The sequence below is a fragment of the Haemaphysalis longicornis genome, unplaced genomic scaffold (assembly GCF_048455015.1).
Source record: "Haemaphysalis longicornis isolate Haplotype H1 unplaced genomic scaffold, Haemaphysalis longicornis Haplotype H1 scaffold_2, whole genome shotgun sequence".
NCBI classification, from domain to species: domain Eukaryota; kingdom Metazoa; phylum Arthropoda; class Arachnida; order Ixodida; family Ixodidae; genus Haemaphysalis; species Haemaphysalis longicornis.
Window position 1 is genome coordinate 102,692,550 of NW_027526295.1, and position 22,522 is coordinate 102,715,071.

The 22,522-nt window shown below is 46.7% G+C and overlaps 1 protein-coding gene across 1 annotated transcript in view; it reads left to right on the top strand.

The window, feature by feature from the left end:
* Positions 1 to 22,522, top strand: part of LOC144169081 (uncharacterized) — a 53,632-nt gene that overhangs the window by 21,897 nt on the left and 9,213 nt on the right. Inside the window, exons 7-18 of the mRNA XM_077698089.1 lie at positions 43 to 113; positions 1,346 to 1,531; positions 3,210 to 3,470; positions 3,631 to 3,909; positions 6,079 to 6,214; positions 7,051 to 7,191; positions 8,590 to 8,759; positions 13,048 to 13,098; positions 13,730 to 13,793; positions 14,879 to 14,991; positions 19,383 to 19,469; positions 20,450 to 20,557. Coding sequence (XP_077554215.1) covers positions 43 to 113; positions 1,346 to 1,531; positions 3,210 to 3,470; positions 3,631 to 3,909; positions 6,079 to 6,214; positions 7,051 to 7,191; positions 8,590 to 8,759; positions 13,048 to 13,098; positions 13,730 to 13,793; positions 14,879 to 14,991; positions 19,383 to 19,469; positions 20,450 to 20,557 — 1,667 coding nt within the window. The remainder of the gene's footprint in view (positions 1 to 42; positions 114 to 1,345; positions 1,532 to 3,209; positions 3,471 to 3,630; positions 3,910 to 6,078; positions 6,215 to 7,050; positions 7,192 to 8,589; positions 8,760 to 13,047; positions 13,099 to 13,729; positions 13,794 to 14,878; positions 14,992 to 19,382; positions 19,470 to 20,449; positions 20,558 to 22,522) is intronic.

The following is a 22,522-nucleotide window of genomic DNA, read 5'->3' on the forward strand; positions in this document are numbered from 1 at the left end:
TACTGCGCAAGTCATCAGGCCTGCTGTGCTTGTTATTTGCAGGCGAAGGCTTGGAAGGTGACGATTCAGTGTTTGAAAACGGTGCGCTGTCAACCAGGGAAGCCGTCTGTGTGGTATGGAAGCTCTGCTCTCTGTGTAGTGTTTTGCTGGCTACAAAGGTCAGCAGTGCACGACGCCTGGCGTCTTTGTCACCAGTCTACATTGTCTGTTTCAAAATTGTCCACTTTGAGCGGGCCCTGATTGTTTGAAAATGGATTACACAGACGTGACACAAAATAAGCCAGGTCCCACTACTAGAACATTGTCACGGTTCAAAATGGATGCTTTTGAAACGGACACAACTCTGAATTCTGCTGCTCCAGTGGTCCCTCAACTTGACTGCACGCAGTTTTTGTAGTGGTTGTGCAAGAGTAAAACAGCTTTAAGTAAAAGTTGGGTAGAATAGAAGCAGGTACAGTTAGCATTACATTGCCTGACGCTGTCCTGATTTATTAGGATTCTGTTACTCTTGTGTCTGACCCCTGCTGAATGCTTAAGCCTATTATGCCAACAGGAAAATTTTGTCCAATTACTTTCAAGTATATTATAGGTGTGCATGCTAGCACATCGATATGACTTTAGCATGCATAAACCTCAAACTGATATGTATTTCACAATAGTACCCTTTGTCTTAATAATTTGGCAGACTAATTGGTTTTCCTGATGGCATTGTAGTACCAGCCCAGGTTCTTTGGAGGCAAGGAAGTCGAGAAGTTTTTTTAGGCAGTATTCAAAACCAAGCAAAAGCTAAAAAAAAAAAAAGCTAAAGGACATTGTGCATTCTTCTGTATAACTGCTGATAACATACTTGTAGACCCTAATGTTTGGTTTATATTTATTTATAGCCACTGTCTCCAGTGCACTTTGTAGATTGCATAATAATCTCGGGACTAATGCGAGCAGCTGTAAATTGTACCAAACCTGTGCCAAACGCTTCTTGACTTTGCTGTGCCAACCACTCCATTTTGACTGCAAAGAACTGTTCGCATTGAAGGCTACCCGTTGTGAATTTTAACGTAATCACTGGCGTGTTTGACTGCATTTCAAAATGCTGCTTTGTGTCGGTTAGCACGACTACGGAAGTAATTTCGCAATAATTCAGCACAGCAGGCACACTCTTCTGATAGCTTTCAAATCACCAGATGCATACTGATACAGAAAAGAAGATAACCCATTATTTCCAGTTGGGCACATCGCTGGCCACTCTGTGCCATTTGTTAGTTTGTCCCCGTTCTTGTTGATAGCCAAAGTTGCACTCCTAGTGCCTTTTGTTGGGTGTTCCAATCGTAGTTTGGGTGCATTCCAGGAGGGTGGGGAGGGAGGGGACAATCGGCTGGAGGAGCCCGACGACCTGCTGAGCCCTGCCGTGGCTTCTTCCGAGGCTGACGAGTGGGTCTCCGCCATGGAAGGCACTAAGTGTGAGGAGGAGGCTGACCACAGTGCCCTCCACACACCCTGCCAGAATGACGACTCGACAGTTCCACCCAATGCCGTGAGTTGTGTGCCCCTACCAAGCTGCATGGCTGGCTGCTGGTTGGGGCACGGTTCATTAGCAGGGGTAGTGATGTCCAGTGGGGGCTTACATACAGATGCATCCGGTAATAATGGACGCCTGTTTCTGTCTGCCCTGCTTTTTAGTGATGGTAGCATCTTGAAGTGGCCATGCAGACAAAATACAAGTTTGTTTTATTCGAAAGATTTCGTGTTTTATAGTGGCCCCACCATTTGCGCGGAAGCAAACTATGCTTTATTCATTGAGAAATCAATCAATTGAAGTTAAAATTTTGATTCTCCTGCCAAATCGCGAGTTTTTGTGACGTCTGCAATGATGTCACGAGAACAGGTCTGCGGAGCCTTGTTTACCATTGGTCAACCTAGATGGCGCCACCATACCGCGGTGGGCCGTTTTCTGCCTTTGCTTTGTATTTGGCCATATTTGTACCTCGCTCGTTTTTGTTCGGGTAGAAAATAATCGTTTCGTAAAACACAGTGTTCGCTCGACAAGTATGGTCACGTAAGACGCCATCGCTTACGCCAATTGGTCAGTGTCGTCTGAGACAGCCCCAAAGCCCCGCAGTCCTGTGCACCTAATCCAAGCATAGTGCGCGCAGTACCAACAGCAGTATGCGTCGGTACTTCTATGTTTTTTTTTGTCTCCTTTTGTAACTTCCACTGTTTACCCCACCATTCTCACTGCTATAAAAAGAATGTGTCTGAAATTTAAGTGGAAATAGCTGCAAGCTTATAAGTCCTGCCTAATTTGCGTTTGCCGGCCTTTGCATAGCTGGCACATATGACACGATAGGTTCTGTTGCGGGAAATGAGATAGTGGGTCGCATGGCCATTTCCTTTTTTCCTAATTATGTTGCTTATCTGAGCGAAGTGTGCATTAAAAGTGGTGTCAGTAGGATTCTACTGACGAGGCGATCTTTCGAATGAACCAAACTTGTGTTTTGTCTGCGTGTCCCATTTAATTAGGCATAAACTTACCTACGCTGTCAAATATTTATTCTAAATATGACTTCCATAATTTGTTTCAACAATTCATTTTAAGCAATTTAACAGGCACAGAAGAAAGTCCACCTATGATACACAAGCATACTGGGGAATGAGCGCCCACTTGCAGGCATATCATATACATATTCTTACCTTCGACTTGTAAAGAATAACGTGCGGAGTTGCCGTGACAGTTTGCAACCTGAAGAAGAGATGTTGCTATGCACAGTGCGTTCAGCCCCACAGTGCTCTTTGGCAAGACTTGGGTTCACTCAATGTCATAACACCCATGACATTCAGCCATTTTTCCACTTTTTGTGACTCGCACTCCCCACAAAGAATTGACCAAATGCCTGGATGCCAGACACTCATGCTTGCCAACACTGCTAAGTCGCTTTTCAGTGGTGTGTAGCCCTGTTAATTTGCACCCCGGAACTTTATTAAGGGCATGAAGGAGATAGGTAAGTGATGTGGGCCCAGAATCGGTGCCCTAACATATATATGCCAGTGGGACATCAAAACTATGTGCAGCCAGTACAGTACTAAAGCTCACCCACGGCTGTCCAAATACAGCTGAAACTTTATGTAGCATGTTGCAGACAGGGGAGAGGAGACTGATGTGTACGCGTATATAAACACAGTTGTTCAGCAGCTGTGGGGTTCCTTTCTTGCAGGCTTCCCACTTCCAGTTTGGGGAGACACCCACGGCGAGTACACTGACGAGCAGTACGAGTGCAAATGGAGGGGGATCCAGCGGTGGCTGCAGAAAAGCAGAGCGTGGAGCGGGCCTGATGAGCCCCGAGGAAGCAGCCGTGTTTGATGAGATTGACGACATCCTCAACGACGCCATGGACAGTGGCGAGTGCAGCGACGCCAGCCACTGCTCGGCGCAGCCGCCACCGCTGCCGGCCTCCACTCCCCCTAGGGTGCCCAGGGTGAGGGCCCCTTGCTTCGTGCTGCTGACGCATGAATTGCTAACCTTGGGGAGCTGGCTCACGTAGAGGACGAGGCCATTGGTTCTCATTGCTGGTCAAACCTGTGATCACTGTAGTGGGCAGTTGGTTGACTGCTATTTGCTTGGTGCCTGTCTCCTAGGATGTGCAGATGGAGGAGGAAGAGGCCACGTGCCAGCCGCCCTCTCCCCCTCCCAGCCGAGGAGACTGCCCCCTGACCAGCACCCCCAGCTGCTCCAAGATGGGCTCACCCGGCTGGGGCAAGAAGGCTGAGCTGGCCCGAACCATCAGCTCCTTCCGCATGCAGCAGAGGGAGTCCACCCCAGTGCACGGCTCGCTCGTGGCCACCCCGTCCAGGGTGTCTTCGCGGGCCTGCACTTTCACAGAGGAGCCACAGTCGTCCCTCGGCGACAAGATTAAGGTCGGTTGGCTCTTGGTCTGTGGACTGTAATAAAAGTGCACTAAAGAGGGAAAAACCATTACTCCGTATGAGTAGATTACGTTGCGGCACAAATATACTGTTCGCAGAGCAGCAGTTCATTAACACAGGAGGGGCCAGAAGTGCGAAAACGGGTATTGCTGCCCCCTGCATTTTTTTTTTTTTTTTTTTCACGCTACTATTTGCGACGTCACAAATGATGAAGGGGGAAGGGTGGAGCTTGTATATGCTTTTTATAAAAGAAAACATGAGGTTAAGGTATGGGCAATTAAACATAGGTAAAGGTGTCTGGTGACTCCTACTGAGTGGAAGTTCAAAAACAGACACGCATTCACTGGTAAATGTAAAGCCAGCTGCCTCGCTACCACAAGTTGCAGTAGGCGATGTTTCAGCGTCAAATTTTGGCCAGATATATGTTTTGCCATGGTGTGGATGTGAGGTGAATGTGAGGAGTGCCGTACCTGCTCACTGCCACCATCTCTTCCACATTACCATAAGAAGAAAAGCAAGGGCAAAGTATTGCGTAGCACCATGTCCACCCACGTCCGATGACAACGGAGGAGTGGGCAGTGCGCAGCCTGGCTGAGACTGCAGACAGAGATTGGCACAAGTGACCATAGGTCGGCAGGCTCACTCCCGAGTGCACTTACACCCCCCCCGCCCACTCGCCACTCATGAGTGAGTGGTGAGTGAGCCTCGGCATCATTTTGAAGTGGCGAGTGTGAGTGCGAGTGAGTGAGAGCCCCACGTGCAGTGAGCCCCACTCACCCCTCGCGAGCGTGACTGCCACTCACCGTAAGGCCCACTCACCACTCGCGAGTGCACTCGGGCTACTCGCGCCATATGCGGAGCTTACCACGGTGAGCGCCCCTACTGCGCTTGTACTCGCTGTTGGCTATTCATCACAGGAGCCGCTCACTGTGGTGGTTGCTAATGGCGGGGTTGCTTTTAGCTTCGGAAATATGTCTTCACTGAGCTCCCGCTGTGGGGCACCCTAGAATTAATTCTCCGGTGGCGTGGTGATTTTCGAATATGATTTGGGTGGCCTTCTGACACTGTAATGTACTAATAACGTTCGGTTTCATGGCTCATGGAGGGTCTGCTGAGGGTGCGAAGGGAGTCGACAAGGCGTGAGCGCGAGCGTGAGTGAGTGTGAGTGGTGACGGCAAATGGTGAGCGTGAGTGAGTGCGAGGGGTGATGGCGAGTGGTCAACCTGAGCGTGAGTGAGTGCGAGTGGTGACGGTGAGCGTGAGTGCAAGTGAGTGCGAATGGTCATAGCGAGTGGCGAGTGTGAGCGCAAGTGGTGGAGGGTGCGTAGTGAGCAAGAGTGCGAGTGGTGAGTGCGACTGGTGAGCGTGAGTGTGAGTGAGTTCAGGAAGAAAAATATATATTTTTTTTTTAGTGTGAGTGAGTGGTGCCCAGTTTTGCCGAGGTATGCAAGTGACTCATGGCCAGAGCAGAAAAATCGTGACACACGGCGCTATTGTTCCTGAGCAAGCCTATCGCGAGAGTGGCAAGCACATTCCATTTTCCAAAGAAGGGCTGGCTGGCAGAAAGCAGCCCATCCTGCTGTTGACCCCGCGATAGTCTGCAATTAAAAACTACAGCTGCTCACAATGCCAGCTAAAAAAAGGAATGAACTATCGTCTGCACCAACGTTGGCGCATGTTTTTGCCGATAAGTAATATAAGCAAGCTGTCATTCCAAATGTAAGCTGTTTGTTGAAGTGGTTTGTGCCGACCACCCCTTCTCACGAAAATGGAATGTGCTTGGCGCTATCGCTGTAGGCACACTGAGGAACAATAGCGGCGCATGTCGCGATTTTTCTTCTCTGCTCATGGGTCTCCTGTTCCAATCTTTTTCCCTTGCGACTGTACACAGATCACATTCTTCTAAGCAAGTCTGGCATATTTTGGGTTGCCTGTGTTCTGCCACCATGTAAAGATATTTAGTTCTCGATTCTAACGCACAGCTGATTTTCGTGGCTGCGAAAAAGAAAAACTCGGAAATTTTGTTTATTCAGCGAACCTGCGCAGTGGTGAATACAGACTAGGTTTATTCTGTGGTGGGTAAGGGAGGAAAGAAGCACCCCTGTGTACGTATGAAACCTGGATGTGCCCGTGACAGCTCTCCCCTCTTGTTGCTGGCAGACATTGCAGGACGGGGTGCTGTCCCAGCAGACGGTGATCAGCCAGGCGACCCAGGCTCTGAACCTGTGCCAGGCGTCCCCCGAGTTCCTGGGCTCTGCCGAGCAGGTCGAGGGGGAGAAGCTGCTGCTCGTGGCCAGTACGTGCGCCTGTCTGGGGTGGTCTCGGGGTGGGCTGTGGCAACAGTGTCGAACTTTTCGTTATGCAAAAGATCATGTAGTCCACACGTCATTAAAATGTTTTCAGTTGTAAACCTTACTGCCTCTACCGAAGACTTAGGGGTCAAAGGATCAAACTTCAAGTTACCTGTTTGTCGAGGATTCCACGATTCCTCTTAGGTGCGTTTTTAGTTTTTGTAGAGGTCAAATTTTTGCACTGAATTTTATATCAAGCAGAGTCTCAGCCTGGCCCCATACAACACCAGCCATCTTGTCAGTTCAGCTATTTTATGCTTACGCTACAACCTGGCTCTGTACCCCATGTTGTGTCTTTTTTACAATTTTACAAACATTTTAACAATTTTACTTTTTACTTTAAATTTTACCTTAGTTTTATTATCATTACTTTAATTTTACATTTACTTTAGCTGCCTGGTTTTGGCTCCTATAACTTGGCCTGGCCTGGCATCATTTAGACCAATCATCATTATCCTCATCAAATTTCCTGTTTTTTCTTCTGTAGCATGGCATTCCAAGGGCTCTGTAAACCAGCAAAAAAAATGCTTATTTTTTCCTCCCTTGCATACCGTAACCAAGAGTCAAAGTGGTTTGCTTAGTTTTCTTGTTCCGAGCCGAGCGTGCACGAACTCCTGTCCAATGTTTCGAGTCTGAGCTCCTGTTAAATTATTTTGCACTTCAGTGGGGACGTTTCTTCCTTGCTAAAGTGGAGCGTGTAGTGACACATTGCGTGAAAAAAAGGGCACCCAGTGGACGTGGGGTTGATGTGTATTGTACTGTGGTCCCGATGCTCCCCCAGCCCAGAAGCGGCTGGCCTTCCTCAACGAGATCCAGCGCCTCAAGGTGGAGGGGGACTGCCCGATGAGCGAGCTTCCCCGGGGATCCCTGGCCATCAGCAAGATCCGCTTCCCCATCAACAGGGACGCCCTGAAGGTTTCCGGTGAGGGGGGGCTGCGGGCTGTCGCTTCTTTTTCACATTTTGGGCCTAGAATACGTTCAGGCAGGGGTCAGTTTAGACTGCAGCTTAGCCTTTTGGTGGCAGTTCATGGAAGCAGACTTAGAATGCCGGATGACTGCAGGCATGCGACCAGTTGGGGAGCTTTTTTCCACTGTTGCAGTGGCTGAGTGGCTAAAGTGTTTGTACCCCAATTTATCGAAAATTTTCTCAACGCATAAAATTTCAGCTTCCTCCTGTTTTTATCCTTATTTCAATGGTTTGTTGTATGACATTATAAATGATTCGCTTTTCTTTGAGTTTGTGTTTCTAATGCCTGCCTTTTGTATCAGAACTCGGCTTTAATATGCAGTTTTTTCTTTTTTGCCTTGTGCTGCTTGTAGGTATTATTTTTTACTTTTTTCTTGCCTTGTTAACATGGATCACACGGAATTGTATACTATTCTGTACCCCGCTTCTGCTCAGGCCTGTTGTAAAGGCCTGTGGTGTGTCGTAAATAAATAACTTCTGTTGCAAGCTTGATTTCTGCCTGTGCAGCGATACACATGTGCGCATGGAGGTTTGGGCACACTTTAAATGTCCCTTGTTCATCTGTCTAGCCGGATCTTGAAGCTTTGATGCACAAAAACCTCAATTTGAACTATGTTTCAGTTCAACAGGTTCACAAAAATAGGATACAACATTTCTTTATTTGAAGAATTTGAAATCGTAGTATACTTCACTACGATTTTGATTAAGAAGTGTTGCTGCCATCGTTGAGGAATGTGTATTCGGATTAACATGACTCTCCAAGTGTGCTGTGAGGTACCATACTTGAGAAGGCAGTCAGTACACTTGTCGCCATTGGGCCCAGTCTTGCAGGAACCAGAAGTTCGGTCTCGGTGTTCTCAAGTGGCACCCTTGAGTAATACAAATTTTTTTTTCAGAACAAGCAGCCCAAGTGAAAGCCTGTTTTTTTGAGACTGGAATTGTAGCCATATCTGTGTGCTATCCACTGGGGGCGGGCATTCCTTAGCCTATTCTCTGCATTACTGCAGGCACCCTCGGCGCTTTCCAGCCTTGCCCTGTGGCTCCACTGTTACCCAGCTTCATTTTAGAGCTGGATAATGCTATGCTTTGCAATAAAACCCACCGCAGTGGTGTAGTGGCTAGAAAAAAGCAAAAACGCCCGTGTGTCGAGATTTCACTGTATGTTAAGGATCCCCAGGGGGTTGAAATTAATCTGCAGCCCTCCACTACGGTGCGCCTCACAGCCCGGTGTTGCATCGACGTGTTAAACCCCCCAAATTTGAATTTTGTGTTTTGGGGTAGGGCTGGCACCACGCCGTTGTCAGCGCACCCGACCAGCAGTCTCAGGGACGGATTTTTCTCCCCTCCCGGCAGGTGGCTTTGTGTACCACTTCATCTGCTTGGTACAGCACCGCGACACAGTCCACGTGTCTGCCCTCCTGTCGAGTGACAGCCTGGTGGGCACGGAGCTGGAGTTTGACAACGAGATCCACTTCTCCGGACTGGACGAGGAGTTCAGAGTGCTCGTGGACCTCTACGGACTCGTGAGTTTGTGTCTGTCTGGTTAAGTGGTGGGAACCAAGCTCAGGACGTTGTGAAGACGTTGTCAGGTCATTGTGAGAAGATCTGGGAGAGGGATTTCAGCTCAAAGCTCCTTGTTAGGCTGTTAGATTCTCGCTTGTTAGGCTGTTGTGGATAGGCTTGGGACAGGGGTTCTGCACGCTTTTAGCAATAGGAGAAAAAGAAGGAAGGTGCTTTTTCTCTCCTCAGTAACTGCATTCAAGTGCTGGTCTGCTGCAGTGTGGGACGCATTGTGGACAGGGAATGTTACTTCTAGACACCAGTGGACAAATGGACACCACAAAAAGTTGCAAATTGGTCCTGTGAATGCTGTCACTATGGCCTTTCTCTTCTGAAGCCTCAAGCTAGCTTGCAAAGCTGTCGTATTTGGAACTGGTTTAAGCAATAAATGGAGCTCAATGCATAGCTCAAGCGCTGATTGCCCAATGGAGTGTCGGTTACTATACTCGGTTACAACTCAAGAACGGCACCACCTCATGTAGTGTATCACTCCGCCAAAGCGCCTGACCCGTGACGTCAGTGTGCGCGCGTTTTGAAAGGGGTTTGCTACGAATGTGTGATATTGTCTGCCTTGTCTCACGCAATTTGTTTGTCGTCACTGGAGTCGTTTATAAGCATATAAAGTCCAAAAAATCACGGGAACGGCTCACGCCATGTTCAAAATATTCCCAGTAACGCCCTACTTGCGCCACGCGGAGAAACATCCGGCTACGGTGATAAGGCACTGCGGCAACTTCCGGTGCTGTTCTTAAGTTGTCACCGAGTATAGGATCAGAATTTTTTTTTACCTGTAGCTGAAATGTTGTGACCTGCAGCTTTGAGTTCTGCAGTACTTGTTGCTATGAAATGAGGAGAAATTTCATCTATTTAAAGATCCTCTGGGTATAGGTAAAAGATATGAGCATGTATCTAAAAGCTTTAACATTTTTAGTGACGTTTTAGCGCTTCTTAAGGGGGGACACTGGTCTTGAGGACCGAAAATTTGCCAAAAAATCAATTTTTTGTATTAATTTTATTTGCAGTCTACAGGTTCTAAAAAATGTACCTGCAAAGTATCATAGCTGTATCATAAGTATTCACAAAGCTGTTGCCCTTTGAAGTCGCCTAAATGACCATTTTTACCTATGTTTGCAAACTTCGTGCCCTGTTTTCACAGGACCAATTTTTTTCCCACATGGTCAGCTGTCGGGTACAATATCTTGGGATGTACTGGGGCGGTATTCTCGAGTTTAGTCCCTTTTGCGTCCCTTTCAGAAGTGTTCCTTTTGGCGAGCCCTGATTGGCTAAAAGCAAACAACAGGAAGTGACGTAACGCAAGTGCGACAAACCTACTGCCAAAGCCCACTGCTTAACCGGAAGTACGACACGATGAAAGGGACGCAAAAGGGACGTTTTCAAAAGGGACAGTTACGAGAATACCGCCCCTGGTTCGATTTACATCAGTTCATAAGCTTTCGAATGCAGCAAAAATGAACAGTGCAATAAAACCACAAAAGTACAGAATTTCTTTTTTGCTGGCACAAGATTTTATGCAGTTAGTTTTACAAAAACATTGTAAATTGATGACCTGACATTTACGAATTTTACAGCGTTTGCAGAAACCATGCTAAAATTACTGCAGGGGTATAGTTGCACTCCCTGGTCCTTCTAGAGCACAAAGGGATAAAAGCTATTTGAGTATTTCATAGATACATAATGAAAAAATTGCCCAAAACGGAGTGACATAACGTGTTGCACAACTCTAAACTTACACCCCATAGACGAAAACTGACTGCATATTTGTGCTCAGGATGTTGAAATATACTCAATGTGTAAATCTCAAGCACATAGGTTAAAAAATTAAAAAAAATGACCTCGAGACCAGTGTTCCCCCCCTTAAAAAAATAAAGTTGTGTTGAAATTTGTGTCACTAGAAATTTCATTTATTTGGCTTTATTTTTAGGCACCATGCAAGACTACCTAATTTCTGCAATAAAGGAAAAAGCCATTTTCTCCCATTGGCATAGGAGAGAACAGTTGATGAACCTGATTCCGCGAGCAATCGAGAATGCATGTCGAGTGGTCATTTTTGCTCTTTCTGGCTTTCTTGGTCTCAGTGGTGATGGTGTCATAACCGGAATGCACTGCAGGGAAGCCAGCTTTAGTCAAGGGGAGGGCACATGATGATGATGATGACACGAGAAAGAAAACCCTTCCCGTGGTTGGAATCGAACCTGGGTCCCTGATGTTATGAAGCCGAAATCTATGTGATTGGACCATTCCGACACGGTCGAAGCAGTTTGAATTTGGACTTCGACTTACCGTGCAATGTCTATGGCGGCGTTGCTATAAGAACATCTTCGTAAGAACATTTACCTTACGTGAGGAGTGGCCGGCGCTTATATATGGCCTCAACCTCTCTTTTTTTTTTTTTTTTCATGTAATAAAGAAAGAAAGAAGAAGAATCACAAACTCCCACTTACATTAATTTTGCATTGAGAAAGCTTTTCATCCATCTTTCTCATTAGATGCAAGGGGCTTTGATTTTTTTCTTTTTTTGATGATGCATATGCCAGTTACTAATGTGCCAGTGAACTTTGTTTTTCTGGAACCATGCATACTTGGCTATAGCAAAGACTTAAAATACGGTGCACAAAGGAGCAATTTCTGGCGGCTAGTTTTTTACCAATTTTGTGGCTTTGTGCAAGGCAGGATGTAACGCAGCCTTGCCCAATTCTTTTTTCCAGCCCGAAAATTGCACAACAGTGTAAGGAAGCTCCAAGCAGTCTCTCTGTTCTGCTTGGGGTAAAAAAATTATGGAATTTTTTTTTTTTTTTTTCGACACCCCTTATCTTAATGTCTGCAGTGACACCAAGGTGTAAGGCAGCTCTTAACAATTTTTGTGCTCTGCAACAAATTTTAAAACAGCCTTAAGAAATATTGAAATGCATCAATGCTTGTGCATCGCGTACCATGGGCGGTGAACCAAGTTGTGTGGGAAGCTAGCCAGTGGTCGTGGAAACCCTCATTGTATCTTGTCTCGTGCTGCACGGGGTTGAGTTTCAAATGGTTGGCACTGTATCTGCGTCATAGCTCTTCTGTAACCTGCCTTCCACAGTCCCCACAAATTTGGAAAGAACGGCAGCTGCCAGAAACGACAGATCATTTTCCCCGCATTAACATTGTTTCTCTCACCATGTACTTGCTTTTAAGGGGGCAGTTGGGTCTTTGGGGCCAAAAAACGGTCAAAAAATGTGTTTTCTCAAAAATGGCATTTTTGGTCTCCACGGCCATTTTTCTATCAGTCTGTAAATTTCCTCATCAAGAGGCACCATATTTTGTTCTTATATTATAATAGCATTTTAAAGTGCACTCTACAGCTCAGTTAGCGCAGAATTCTATAGTGAAACGGCACTTTTCTTGCAATGCAAAGCTAGCATTTCATCCTCAGATATCTTGGCACCCAGAGCAGGTACAACTTTAATTCTTTTTGCTTCTGCTACCGAAATGTGTGGAGAATACAATGTTGGAAACAAATTTTTCAAATGGAGGCTTTGGAAAATTATTACTGTGTTCAATTGGCACCACCTGCGAGCCATTTCTGGCAGAGCGCGGGAGAAGCGAAGTTCCCTGTGTCGTAAAACGACCAAAAATAGCTGAATCAAAAAAGTTCTTCCTATGTTGTATTCTTTAGTCATTTGTCTGCCTAGCCACGTGGTAATTGCCATTCTGTATGGAGTGGTTATTTTGTAACTGTGACCCAAAATAATGGCAATTAATCATTAATAAACTCAAAATATAATCAACTTACAAAAAATCTATAGGTAGATTTGAAATCAGCACAAAAAACACTATAACACAGTGCAGTTTCATTACAATTGGTTGGTAAATAAAAAAAATGGCTCTAAGACCAGTCTGCCCCCTTAAAGAAGACACAACTTACTTCCAGGCGCATGACTGGTGTGTGGATCAGTCATTAAAAAAAAGCCAGAAAACCAAAATTAGAAGTGGGCGTGTGTGTCCGATCTCTCATTGAATCAGTTTACAAGATGTGAAAGGGGTGCCTACACAAACTTGGGCACATGCCTAGCAGGTACCGAACGCAAATCCAAAAAGATGGACAGCTCTTCCGCCCTCTTCCTTTCAGCAGCATCCTTGTTGTTGGACTATTGTGTTTGGGATTTTGAAAGCACACAAGTATACTATACTCCTTTGAGTAGCAAAACAGGAGTGGGACATTTGTGAAACCAAGCTTTGTCTCCATTGTTCCAGAAAACCATCAGTCCCGTTGTGTCCCACGACAAGAAGTACCACATCAAGAAGGTGAGTTTTTGGGGCTGGCTAATATTTTTTTCTTGCAAGGCTAGCAGTACTGCATTGGATGTGATCGTAATGGGAGACCTGTTATCCGTGGAGGAAATGACAGGTGTTACAGTGAAGCATTTTCCTAACTGGGGTGTGCCCTTTCTTTCTTTTTGCAGGGTCGTAAAAAATTTAACGTAAGCCAACTGGTACGAGTTTGCTGGTACGAGTACTAATGCTCATTTAGCCTGTGGTTTGGTGCTTCAAGGCACAAGGAACGTTACTGGGCCACCCATCAAAGTTAAAAAACACGTGTGAATCTTTGTCCCACATGAAGGGTGGGATTAGTGGTCCCACTTAAGATTGTGATTCTACTTGCAATCAGGTGGATAGTGGAGGAGCCGAGGGATGTTATTCCTTTCCAGCCTAATGCGTACTGTTATGCTGAACTACATTGTTCATGTGAATAGAAGGGCCTTCCAATTTTTCACTGGGATAGTCTCGAAGTGTTAGACATGAAAACTTTGAGCATCGACTGCTTGAAAAGATTGTTGAAAATGTCTCTTGGGAGGAGGGGGGAAAGTTGGACAAATTCAGTTTTGTTTCCTTTAATTATGTCTGCATTCTTAATTCGTGCTTGTGTTCTCTCCAGGAATCAATCAAGATGAAGCTGGCATCGCGAGGAAAGAAAGGGGACAGCAATTTTTTGTTGCCAGGTGAGACTGTCTTTTGCCCATGCTGTCTGTGAATTGCAGAATACTGCAGTGTGCTTTGGGGGGTATGTCCATGTGGCTGGTAAAGGGGGCACGGATGCAGCTGCAAAATTCAATAGCCGTTCAACAGGCAGTCCCAGTGTAGGCATCTTGCTTCGCATTCTTGAAACATTCTCAGCATTGCCCGTAGTTTACTTGCTTGCCGCCTGCTGGGAAAAAGTGGGAAAGAAAAACGTTGAGAATTCTTGAAACCCACAGTAGATGGGCACTGTCAACCTTTTTGAAATCATTAGAGCAGCCTATACTCGGGCAATTTTCCTTACAAAGTTAGGGTTGCTATTACATTAATCTGGCCTCTACACACATACAGTGTGAGTCAGCCGTGTTTGGAGTTGTAACATGAGTTTTTTTTTTTTCTCTTCATTCACACTGCCACATTGTGGGCAGCCTCTGAAGTTCGCCGGCACAGTGGTGGAAAGACAAATTTTTACACGAATGGGTGGATGAGCTTGCACAGCAAGACAGCTTGCACTTATGGGCAGCATTACATGCTGAAATGAATGAGGTTAGAATATTGTAAATCAGGGAACAATCTTAACAGTTGAATATTTCGTTTCTTTTTGTGTTATGGGTTAGGGTGTTTGCAACAGCAATTTACGGGGACGCAAACTGACACCATCGCAGTCTCTATTGTAGCGGTTAACAGTGGACATCTGACATCGCCGTAAATGCCAAAAGTATCCATACAGATTTTGAAGTAAAAGTTGTAAATGCCGAGTCTGCTCTGCTGCCTGCCTGTTCGCGCACCCGATTGGAAGCCGATGCATGGCACTCCCATCAAAAGTAGACGCTGCAACTGTTCACTCTGCTTTTACGCATCCAGTCATTTCCATCTGTAGCCAGGACTGCATTCCACTTGTATAAGTACAACTGAGAATGCCCCTGTTTTCGAATTCAGCCCGTGCTTTGTCCACTTTACTACGTGTGATTCCATTGTCCTGCGGTGGAGTAATTTTGCCTCTGCGGCTCTGGGCTGCTAGGTGTGTGTGCATTCGTAACCGGCGGTGCTCTCTCCCCCTCCCCTGCAGCGGTGTCCAGTCCCGGTGGGCCCAACGCAGTGCGCACGTCGTCCTTCCAGAGCCTGGGCTCCTTCAGCCTCACCACGGCCAACTGTGGCCAGAGCGCCTTTGCCCTGTCCAAGGTGGGCGTGCCCGTCACCCCTCGCTTGTCTGCAGCCACTGTTGATTCTTTGTTGGCAAAAAAAAAGACAAGGTACATTTGTAGCCAAGCCTAGTGTGCACTGTGATGGTGTGTAGGAGCAACACAGCCTTGCACAGCCATGCAAGGCCTTCTGCACAGATCCTGTAATTTAATCACAAGATAGCCCTTAGCTCGGCTTCTCGGCTGGAGATTTTGATGCAGTGGGAACGCTTCGAAATTTCCAGCCAAGAAGCTGATCTAGGGGCCTTTCTGCTTGTCTTGACTGGACATGCAGGACTACATCCGAGCAAACTCGGCCCTCTTGAACGCATAATTTGCACACTCAGTGGATGCTATTCGAACCTTTGGTTCACGAAAAACTACTAGTCTGCAGAATCAAGAAATTCATTGCTGGCTGCCAACAGCAGGGCCTACAATATATCAGATCAGTCCCTGGACATTAAAGGGGCCATGCAGACAAAATACAAGTTTGTTTTATTTGAAAGATTTGGTGTTTTATAGTGCCCCCAGCGCTTCTCTGGCAGCAAACAATGCTTTATTCACTGAGAAGTTAATCAATTTAGTTGAAATTTTGATTAGGCACGCTTATAAGCCCTGCCTAATTTGCATTTGCTTTTGCAAGCCTCAGCCAATTGCAGAGCTGGCACATATGACATCATAGGTTCTGTTGCGGGAAATGAGCTAGTGGGTCGCATGGCCATCCCCTTTTTTTCCTAATTATTGGGCTTGTTTGAGCAAAGTTTACGTTAACAGTGGTGTCAGTATGATTCTAACAAGGCAATCTTTCGAATGAACCAAACTAGTGTTTCGTCTGCATGGCCTGTTGAAGGGATTGAAGGCGATGAGGAGGCCCACAGAATCGCCCGGGAGCAACTTAATATTCACCCCAAGCGCAAAACTGTGTAGAATTTGCCGATTGTGGAGGCCGGCATCAACGCAGGGGATGGTCCCGCTGTGGCTATGGTGTACTAAAAGATAGAGGTGTCGTTCGGAGAGCGAAGCAATGCAGAGCATGGGTCTTTTTTGGGGTGACACATTCATATGAATTACCGGCGTTCCCCAGAGAACTCCTGTTGCAGCCAGCGCCACCTACAACTTTGGTTGTAGTTTGTAACCAAGATCTCTTGGTTATAACCAAGATCTCTTGTAACCAAGATCTCTTGTAAGCAATGTTGCTAACATGGTGAACATAGGAAGACCAACCAAACCGCTTTCATTCAGATGTCTCCTATAACCAAGGGTCTCTTGTAACAGTGTCTCTTGTAACGGGGTTTTACTGTACCATACTTTGGCGAAAGCTGAGTGGAAGGCCGTTTTTCAAAGCAAAGTTCCAGAGGACCCCAGCTCGTTGCCCCCCGGATTCAGCTGTCGGGCAACAGTGTGGCTAATGTGTATATAAACGGGCTTGGCTCTTACACCTTACGGGCAAGGAAACCCATACAGCATTCCCAACTGCCACAAATGTGTTACCGGGGCCCTCAGTGTTTGTCGAGAAGGCTGCCTAATGACATTTGGCCCGCTACGACGCGCAGATTACTAACTTTGGGTCAATCCAGTTAGGGCCCCACCTCATAAGAAGCACCTAAATTGAAATGATCGAAGCTTGAATTAATGAGCTTTCACTGTGTGTGTACGTGCATGCGTGCATGCATGTGTGTTTTTCATTTATTCGTCCTTAAGGGCCAGGAGGCAACCACCCTTCAATCAAGGTTGTAACATCTTCGCAAAAATGTAACAAGGAATAACAAAAAAAGAGGAAATAAAAAGACAGAAATCAGCACTCAAGTGATGGCGTACATCGGGTTTTCAACAACTGCGTAAAAAAGTAAAAATGATCACAAGTTAACAAGGGACAACAAAAGAGGAAATAAAAAGGAAGGAAATTAACACTCAAATGACAAGGCGTACGTCGAGGTTGTAACATATAAAAAAGCGACAATGGTCACACATAGTAACTAGAAACAACACTAGAAGGAAATAAAAGCAGGAATGAACATTCAAGTGACAACAGCAAGACTAAAAATAAATTTTACAGGAGTGTAATAACAGACAAAGAAAGAAGAGTACAAAAGAGATACGAAGAAGGCAGGTGGGGTCTTTAGGTAGCATCGTTTGGGTAGCTGATATACGTTAGTTTTTCGCGAAATTTTGTGCGATCGCTGCACGAAGCAATGTTGTCCGGCAGCGCGTTCCAAAGCGTGACGGTGTGGGGAAAGAATGAGCTGCTCATCGCCGTCGTGCGGCCCTTTATCGCCGCCAAGGGGTGAGTGTGAGATATACGGGACGATGTCCGGAACGGGCGTTTCAGGAGGGCGTGTCCTGACTGAGTAAAGTAAAAGGTGTGCAGGAGGCAGAGGCGAGAAATTATGCGCCGCGAAGCAAGCGGTTGAAGAGACCGAGTTTGTTTTAGGGCTGTTATGCTGGTTCGTCTTGAATATTCTGAAGCAATGAAACGAGCAGCGCGGTTTTGCACGGCTTCTAAGTCATCGCTGAGATAAGCTTGGAATGGGTGCCAAATGGATGATGCGTACTCAAGTTTCGGTCGAACGTATGTTAAATATGCAAGTTTTTTTATTTCGGAAGATGCGGATTTTAAGTTGCGTCGCAAGTACCAAAGTGTGCGTGAAGCTTCACAGCGGATTGTTTGGATATGTGTCACCCATGATAGAGATGGCGTCATATGAAGTCCTAGATACTTGTAAGCACTGGTGTGGTCAATAGGAACAGAGTGAATGCAATAAATGTTATTCATGGTGGTATGTTTGCGCGTGAAAGACATTACTTTGCATTTTGTGAGGTTTAAAGACATGCCATTTTTCGCACCAGGCAGCGATGGTGTCTAGATCATGTTGTAGGGCGATAGTGTCATTAGGTGAAAGAAGGGGGTTATACAGGACGCAATCGTCCGCGAAAAGGCGCAATTTTGATGTTATGTTAGTAGGGAGGTCGTTTACGTAAATCAAAAACAAGAGTGGAGATAAGCCTGCGCCCTGGGGAACACCTGAGGTTACATTGGTTAGAGCTGACTGGAAATTGTTGGCGCAGGTAAACTGGACGCGTCCAGTTAAAAACTGTTCAAGCCATTTTATAATGTTTGGACTGATACCAAGGGGAGATAGTTTTGCAAGCAGATGTTTGTGAGAAACGCGGTCGAAGGCCTTCGAAAAATCCAAGAATATTGCGTCAATTTGAAGATTGTCTTCCATGTGTTGCAGCAGGTCATGTGTGAATTCGGCTAATTGAGTTTCACAAGACAGAGATTTACGAAAGCCGTAATAATGAAGCCAGGTGGGGTTGTAAGAAAGGCCAACGCTGCTATCGTATAATGCGGAATATAGGTCAAGATTTTTTACAGAAAAATTTGCCGAAAAGTCACCCCTCGACCTATATTGCAGTCACTGGCAGTTGTCATCTGGCGAACAGCCAGCCCATCGAGCCCATCCAAACCCCAAAGGCACCATCGCCACCACCATCAATCGGACGCGACGCCATCTTTGTTTTGTTGCTTCTCTCACTGTCGGTGGATGTGTGCGTGCTATTTTCTTCTTGCTCAAAAGGAGTTTAGGCACTTGGTGCCAGTTCACACCAGCATTTAAAAGAAAAGTTGGGGGTTTTCCAAGGCCAATGATGTGTCCGCCTTGCGCCAGTTCGGTATCACCAAAAGAAGTGTTGCTAGCGGCGTTAGCTGAAGGGGCAGCTCTCGGTATGCAACGTTCGGAAGACCTCGCTTTATGGGTGCTGCTCTGTGCACCTGTGCTGCTGTACAAAGGGGCAAATTTTGTCCACTAGTGTCGTGCGATGTCTCTACAAATGGATACCCCAAGATGTTTGCTGACCGCCTGCACAGACTGGCTGTCGCTACGGACTGCACACAAGTGTCCCATGCTTTGTGCTCGGTTCACGATGACATGGTCTTGCGAGTATTGAAGAAGTGCTGCATAAGCACTTCCCGGGACTGCACCGAGGACGACCTGCTGTGTGGGCGACAGCGAGCCAGAAGCAGTCGTCCGACGATACTTCAGACAGTTTTAAATGGGTAATCTGAGACGAAACAAGTTATGGTCTCAATAAAACAATGATTGGTACCTAATTTTTTTTTTTTTTTGCATTTTTCGGCTACAATTTAAGGGGGTCGACCTATATTTCGCATTATACGGTATTTAGTATCACTGCAACTACCTCTACATTCGGAAAAGGGAAAAGGAACCGCATTTGTACGTGCTTGCTTTCGTAAGGAGAGAATGTTTTTTGGAGCAGCCTGGCTGTTCATTGTGTACAGACTGCGTAGTGAAGCCCTTTCGGTGCAATGGCGAAGTGAGCTGTTGTGTCGTCCTGGTGCGACTGTGCCCCCCTTTCTTTCCCCTGGTGCAGGTTCAGGGTGCCCACTGCCTGGAGGGCAAGGCGTTTGTTGAGCTGAAGCTGCACGCCGACCACACCATGGAGCACTGGGGATTTCTGGTGGGCATGCGCTTATCTTTCAGCCAGAGGATGAGCCGGTAGCTTTGTCACCGTTTCAAGGTTGTCCGGAAAGCGAAATCTGAAATTTCAACAATACGTTGCAATGCAGTGCAAGTGTGATTTAAACTAGTCAAACCTTGTCGTAACGAAATTATGTTTGGGGAGCAAGTATTTATTCGTTAATCGTTTTAAGAGTAACCACCTACATTGCTGGGTATAGAGTGGGAGATGAGCACAGCAAGTTGCAGGCCCTTACCATGCGCAATGGAATGGAAATAAAGAGCCCTACAAATATATACTGGGTTTTTGGGCATAAAATTTGCCCCCCTATGTTGTGCCCACGAAGGAAAATGAAAGATGCCCCCACATCTTCCCTGCACCATATATTGCAACCCTTCAATCAAGGAGTTTTCGGAGAGGCTTTGACTCCGCATGCTGGATTGGATGTTGTTCGCGAAGTTAGCCATTTTGCTTAGCCATGGTATTAGCTGAGTTAATCATTATAGCTGACCCGCCGCGGTGGCTCAGTGTTTAAGTCATTCTACTGCTGAGCACGAGGACGCCGGTTTGATTCCCGGCTGTGGCAGCCGCTTTTGTGATGGAGGCGAAAAGCAAAAACACTCACGTGTTTGATACTTCGGTGCCTGTTTAAGATCCCCAGGTAGCCTAAATTAATCCAGAGCCCTCCGCTGCGGCGCGCCTCATTTCCTGTGAAGCATCAGTGCGTTAAACCCCATAATCAATTCGTTATAGCTGCCACCATTTCGTTATAATCAGCCCAAGTGAGCATGACCAACCAGGTTTCGAATTATTTCCTTACTGTGGCATGTTAGCCTGCCATTGATTTGGCACTAGTTGGTCCCCTTCTTTCTTGCCTTCTTTGCCCTAGTTGGCCTTGTGCCATTAACATTTAAACATCATCATCTTTCTTTCTCACCTTCTCTCCCTCCCGGGGTGCGACAACACAACCGCCACGGCAGACCCTGTTTGAGGAGATCGGGGGCTTTGGTGCATGGACGCGTCTGTGGTGCCTGCTGAAGGGGAGCCACCTCGTCTACTGGCGGAACCCCGAGGAGGAAGACTGCAAGGTGGGGAGGGAAACCTCACAGTCCTGCTGGCACGCTTCTTCTTGTGGGGACGAATTGCTGCTGCAAGCCGAAAGGAAGATGTTCAGGATTTGAAGCTGCAGCACAACCGCCGAGTTGTGCTGCTTGCATGCCTCTTCAATGAAGTTTGTGCGCGTAAGGGTAAAATTCAGTGCACACTACGAGGGAATTTCTTTTGCACCAGTCGAGTCCTCAGATTTGCTCTTAAAGCGGTGGGTGCCAAGTTCAAGTGCGTGTTTTTTGCCATGAACAACATACTGCGGTGTCCGATTCAGGATCGAAGGAAGTGCAGCATTCAAATTCTATCAAAGTAATTGCAGGCTCGAACGTACAAACTCACTTGAGCTTGCTCAGGTTCAGGGAGTCACTCCATGTCCAAGTTACAAGGAATGTTCTCCTAAAAGTACAGGAAGAATGTGTCCCTTGCCATGAATCGTGCATTGGGTATACCACACTCAACTCTTGGGGTTGCTCCCAAAGCGCTCTGACTGCTTTCAGGAGCGGTGACAGTGGTCCCGGCAATGCACCCACGCTGACACTGGTTTCTTGTGGGGCAGGTTGATGTAAGGAAGGGGCCTTTTGTGGCGTAAGCTACACTGGCCGAGGTTGAGCAGTTTCGCGTGGACCTTGAAAGGCCGTGCTGCGCAAGTGCGTGGAGCAGTGACTGGACTGGACCGAAACGGACTGGATAGGATTGGATTGCATTGTAAATCGTCTTAGCAGCAGTAAGCATGATAATCAGCTAATCCTAGACAACCAGGAAACCTAAGAATAACCAGCTGAGCCTTAGCTCACGCTACGTATATCCTGGCATAGCCGAGCTAAGCCACTGCTAATTTCTTTGGTAGCATTCGCACTTGGGCTCTTTGGTAGTTCATTTTGAACTGGGGTTGAAGTCCAAGGCATGCACACATGGGCAGGCAAGGCAGAGAGTGTGAGCGCTCATCCAGTCTACATTCTCTGTCTGTGTTAATGCATATTCCTCCAGAGCAGCCTTATCTGCTGGCTTAGGCTACCAAATGCCCTTAAGATTTTCCGTGACAGGAGAGGCTATGTTCAGCTTTACATACCCTTTTCTGTTTCTCATCGAAGAAGGTTATGAGATACATACTTAGGAGACTGGTAACCTTTGGTCTCCTCGATTCGGCTACACTTTCTGCACTAGTTCACAAAAGTGCCGTGCAAGTGCAGCGCCAGTTCTTTCAGTGTGAGTGCAGCCGTACACTAGCGCTTTCCGTGCAGCGGCCGAATCGAGGGAAAAAGTGCAGAAACGTCGTCTGCTGCGGTTCGTGTTTGCGCGCTCGCGTTGTGTTTTTTTTTTTTTTTAATGGCGTCGCCCTGCACTCACCTTGTGTTTCGTACACAAATGCACTATATTGTTGCACGTGACGACCATTCTTGTCCAAAACGGGAAACGCTGTCGTTTCTACTCCGTTTACTGACACAAGTATCATGCGGGAGTCATCTGCTACGATGCGCACCAAAAAACGTGCCAAAGCACGCTACACCTTGCACGAGACGAGAACTCGCACAGGGGCTAGTGCAGAAGTGTAAAAGAACTGGTGCAGCACGGCGTCAAATCGAGGGCCGAAATGCAGGTGGCGCTAGCTGCACTGGTAAATTGAGTGCGCGAGTGCTGCAGCGCCTGAACTGGTGCAGAAAGTGTAGCCAAATCGAGGAGACCACTTGTTAAAAGTGGTATTTCTACCCATCGCGGTGGCTCAGTGGCCAGAAAACGCAGGTTTGATCCTGGCCAAGGTGGCCATTTTTCAGATGGAGGCGAAAAGTGAAAACACCCACGTGTAGAGATGTTCGCGCAGCTCAAACATCCCCAGGTGGTCGGAGCTAGTCCGGAGTCCTCTACCGTGGCTTGCCTCAATAGCTGAAGTGTAGCTTTGGTGCATTAAACTCCCAAAAAGAGAAGCTGCATTTGTGCAGCGCCACAAG